At 44.8% G+C, this 4,200-nt stretch overlaps 3 protein-coding genes across 3 annotated transcripts; all 3 read left to right on the top strand.

Annotated features, from left to right (window-relative positions):
- Nucleotides 1-212: 212 nt before the first annotated feature.
- On the top strand, nucleotides 213-383 carry BDZ99DRAFT_387244 (uncharacterized protein; the record flags this gene model as incomplete). Its single annotated transcript, XM_033715514.1, has 1 exon — nucleotides 213-383. A coding segment is annotated over one exon (171 nt), but the record flags the coding sequence as incomplete, so codon positions are not given.
- A 264-nt stretch (nucleotides 384-647) lies between these two features.
- BDZ99DRAFT_387481 (uncharacterized protein) lies at nucleotides 648-854 on the top strand (the record flags this gene model as incomplete). Its single annotated transcript, XM_033715522.1, has 1 exon — nucleotides 648-854. A coding segment is annotated over one exon (207 nt), but the record flags the coding sequence as incomplete, so codon positions are not given.
- Nucleotides 855-1,881: 1,027 nt separating this feature from the next.
- Nucleotides 1,882-3,515, top strand: BDZ99DRAFT_487892 (uncharacterized protein; the record flags this gene model as incomplete). The annotated part of the gene is made up of 6 exons (XM_033722869.1): nucleotides 1,882-1,942; nucleotides 2,284-2,327; nucleotides 2,358-2,714; nucleotides 2,748-2,939; nucleotides 3,090-3,318; nucleotides 3,457-3,515. The coding sequence occupies 6 exons, from the start codon at nucleotides 1,882-1,884 to the stop codon at nucleotides 3,513-3,515; spliced, it is 942 nt and encodes a 313-aa protein (XP_033576810.1).
- Between the last annotated feature and the right edge of the window lie 685 nt (nucleotides 3,516-4,200).

Genomic DNA, 4,200 nt, shown 5'->3' with positions numbered 1-4,200 from the left:
TAATTAACATCGAGAGAGCCGATAAGGAAGCGAGTAGTCAGATCTAGGCCGACGACAACCGATTCGAGGTCAATGCATAGTTAAACCGCGCCGGATAGGCAAAGCATTTAAAGAGATTAGATAGCGAGTGGTTGGAGTTGTTAATGCGCAAGCCCGAGAAGAGAGAGGGAGCGTTGGCCAATTTGTGTTTTGCAGTTGAGATAGTAATTTAGAAGGCGCAGCAAGCATCTAAAGCCAGCGTGGTTGGATTGGCAGCTATAAATTATATTAATCGACGTGAAACCGGCAACAAAACAAACAAGAAGCCGTTCAGCGCACGCCAGACAGGCAAGACAATAGTTAAATACAGCGCGTGTTGGTTGGCCATTGTCCGTTATATTTAGAGAACCCGCAGAATAGAGCCGATTTGCAGCAAGGAGATAGAAAAGTTAGAGAGTAAGGGCGATATCTAGAACTAGAGGCCAGTATTTAGGTTAATAGGCAAACAGGGGTTAGCGTTAGCAAAGATCGAGATAATAGTAGGGCAGGATGAAGAGGAGGATAGCAATAATAGTGATATTAGCGACGACAGCAGTGATAGCAACAACAGTTATATAATTAACGAGGAGGAGCAAGAGAGGTTGGAGGAGGCCGTTTTAGCATTTATATTAGCGTTGTTAGACCACCTGTTCACGGACAACAAGTATACCAGCGCATTAATTAGCGGCATGGCCGTTTTAGGCATTAGCCAGCAATACGGTTGGGAAAGCGCGTTAATATACACGCCCAAGATTGCAGCTATTGTTAATATATCCCGCATGTTGGTTTTATATCAGGCCATAAAGATGCGTAAAAAGCGCGCGGCGGATATATAATAGAAGGAGCATTTCAGCCAGAAAGACGCTAAGGAAATAGCGCCGGCGCATTTTAAATTTGTGCAAGAGATAGCAGACCGGTTTATAACGTTGGTTTAATATAGCGGAATACTGCACCCCGTGGATTAGTTGCAGCGGTTAAAGGCGTATAGGATAAAGATCCGGTACACCACTAATGCCGAGGGCGTAATTAAGTAGATGGATAATACGTTGTTATATAGTAATATTCGATTTAGCATGCCCTAGTTGCGTTTAATAGTCCACGGGTTAGTAGAGACAGCCCGGGTCGAGTTGCACCGGGATTTATTATTGTTGGAAGAGGTCGATTAAGTTGTGCGGGGGCTGTTAAGTGGACAGAAAGCTGTTGCATTGCCAGCTATTAATTGGGCGCATTTAGTAGATAACCCAGCCGAGCAACAGTCGGGATAGAGTTTTATCGAGGACCCGCGAAATTAAGAGTTGGGATTTAGGGGCGTGCATAGAAAGAGGTGGTTAAGTAATCGGGTCAGCCAGGAGCAGAAGATTAGGAAGAGGTTTATTAATATTAGAGCCAGCGACCCAGCAGCCGCTATAGCAGCAAAAGGCAAGCAAGGGTTAGCATAGAAGGGGAAGGAGATTAAAAAGTATGCACGAGCGATGCGAGTATTCCGGCAGCATTTGGCAGCGTTGGTGCATATAACGGGTGGGTTGCCAGCGCGTGGAATAGAGTTAATAACGGTGCAGCATTAAAACAGCCCGAATAGCGATAGTAGGGGGATTTTTATTAAGGACGGGTTAGTGGTATATATAACGGCATACCATAAAGGTATAAAAGTTAGTGGAAAGGCTAAGGTTATCCACCAATATTTGCCACGCGCGGTGGGCGAATTGGTGGTGTATTATTTGTGGTTGGTGTTGCCATTTTAGCAGAGGTTAGAGAGTGTATAGGGCGGTTAACCAGCAGAGATCAGTCCATTTATATAGGAGCCCGAGCCCGAAAAGGGTTGGACGATACTACAGAGGAAGCGGAGGCGGGTTTAAATTAATAATGCAGCAAGCGCAGAAGATAAAGAGGATAAAGAAGAGGAGGATAAAGAGAAGGATAAAGAGTAAGGAGAAGAAGAATACGAAGCAATAGAAGAAACCGAAAACATCGCCGAGGATAAAGGGGGAAAGAACACAGTCCCGTCACCTAAGAAATAGAATTCCAACCGTTTAAAGATGGCATTGCAAGGAGCGTTGTTGCGATAGATAGGGGTTAAGTTGAATATTATAGCATGGAGACACGGCACTAAGGCTATATACTGTTGATATATTAATTCTAAGGCGGTTATAAAGGCGGTGGTGCAGGGCGACGAGGACGATTTAGATAATAAAGACAAAGCATTTAATATCTAGACCGGCTATAGATCTAGGATTAGAGGGGGAATATACAGTCGGTCGATTATAGAGTCGATATTTAGCACTAAGGCAAGAAGGGCACAGTTGCGGAGGGTCAGCACAGAGTGGCATTGGTTTTTATAGTTCCTGTGCGCGATACAGACCAAGCTAAAGAAAGGAACCCGCGCGGCAGCTAACAGAAAGGAGGCTATTAAGGAGGAATATCGACGGTGGAAGATAATAAAATTAGTGGATATAGAGCAGCAGTTGAAAGCGTTAGTAGGCGAAAAGGCCGAATTTTGGGGCGTGCAGAGACCAGTATTAAAGGCTATTATACACTATAAGAGCCCGGTAGTTGCTATTATAGGCACAGGTGGAGGTAAGAGCGTGTTGTTTATATTGCCAGCATCGTGTTCAACAGGCGTAACAGTAGTAGTTGTGCTATTAGTGTCGTTGCAGGAGGATATAAAAAGCCGTTGCAATAAAGCCGGTATTAGTTGCGTTAAATAGAACAGTTAAAGTCCGCAAAAATAGGCGCAGGTCGTGTTGGTCACGCCGGAGTCGGCGGTTGGGGAGGCATTTAGCAATTTTATCAACCGACAGCGGTTGATGGGACAGTTAGACCGGATTGTAATTAACAAATACCACGTAATTTTGGATTTAGTAGGCGGGTGGAGGAGCAGGATATTGGCGTTAAGGAATTTGGTTATAATAGAAACGCAGTTAGTGTATTTAACGGCAATAATCCAGCCCCGAGAAGAGGAGGAATTTATTCGATTAATGGGGTTGCCAGCCAGGGAAGAATGCCAGTGGTTTCGGGGGCTAACAACGCGGAAAAACATTATATACCGCATTTAACAATACAACATGCAATAGGAAGAAGACGCAGTTGTTGAGTTGGTAGAGAGTTTAAAGCAGAAGCACGCGGGGGGGCAGGTAATTATATATTGCGACACGGTAAAGAAGACAATTCGATTAGCAGAAGTTTTAGAGTGCGTTTGTTTCCACCGAAACGTGGGAAGCAGCAAGGAGAAGAGCGAGTTGGTGAAGCAGTTAACTAAAGGGCAACAGCAGGTGTTTACGGCCACGAACGCATTGGGGTTGGGTATTAATGCGCCAACAATTCGAGCGGTAGTGCATATTGGAACAATTCGAAAAATGCGGCATTACGCGCAGGAGAGCGGAAGGGTAGGGCGTGATGGGCGGAAGAGTGAAGCAATAATTATGCACGGATTCCGAATAGATAAAAGGGGCGTTGTTCACGAGCAGGATTTTGGGGAGGATGTTGAGGAGGAAATATAGGGATTTATTGTGGGTAGGGGTTGTATAAGAAAGATAATTAACGGTGCAATAGATAGGAACTAAGAGCGAGTAGAATGCGAAGAGGGGGAATAGAGATGTTAGCGATATTAAGCGCGTTTAGGGGTAGCAGTTAATAAAGAGGAGGCAGTTATAGAAGCCAAAGCAATAACTAATATAGTAGTCGCCAACAGGGACACAGATAAGATTGTTTCGATTAATTAGGATATACGCGCCAGCACGATAGTTGCAATTAAGGACGCCGATAAGCCCGACAACGATGTATGGGGCGTTACTACAGCAGACAGCATATTAGGGGTACCACCAGCAACACCCCGGATAGAAAAGAAGGCGGTTGCAGAGAGAGTGGAATTTAAGCAGCAGTTGTCAGTTCGAAAGGCACGAGCAATTGGAGAGGTAAGTTTATAGTCGACAGAAGTGTTGGAGGTGGATAGATTAGTTGAATTAATAGAGCAGTAGAAGGTGGGTTGCCAGCGATGTTAGGCATAGAAGGAAAGGAGTAAGGGGCACAATATTTAGCATTGCGATAAGCCGGAAGCGGAGAATATTCGGGTAGCAATTAAGATGTTTTAAGAAAAGATGAACCTAATAAAGAAGGCGCAAGGGAAGGGGGCGAAGATGTTGTGGGCACCGTTTTTAGGGTGTTAGGAGTGCGGATTGCTACAGG

Source organism: Mytilinidion resinicola (genome assembly GCF_010093595.1).
Source record: "Mytilinidion resinicola strain CBS 304.34 unplaced genomic scaffold BDZ99scaffold_9, whole genome shotgun sequence".
Classification (NCBI taxonomy): Eukaryota; Fungi; Ascomycota; class Dothideomycetes; order Mytilinidiales; family Mytilinidiaceae; genus Mytilinidion; species Mytilinidion resinicola.
Note: the sequence above shows the minus strand (reverse complement) of the source record. Positions and strands in the feature narration are given on the sequence as shown.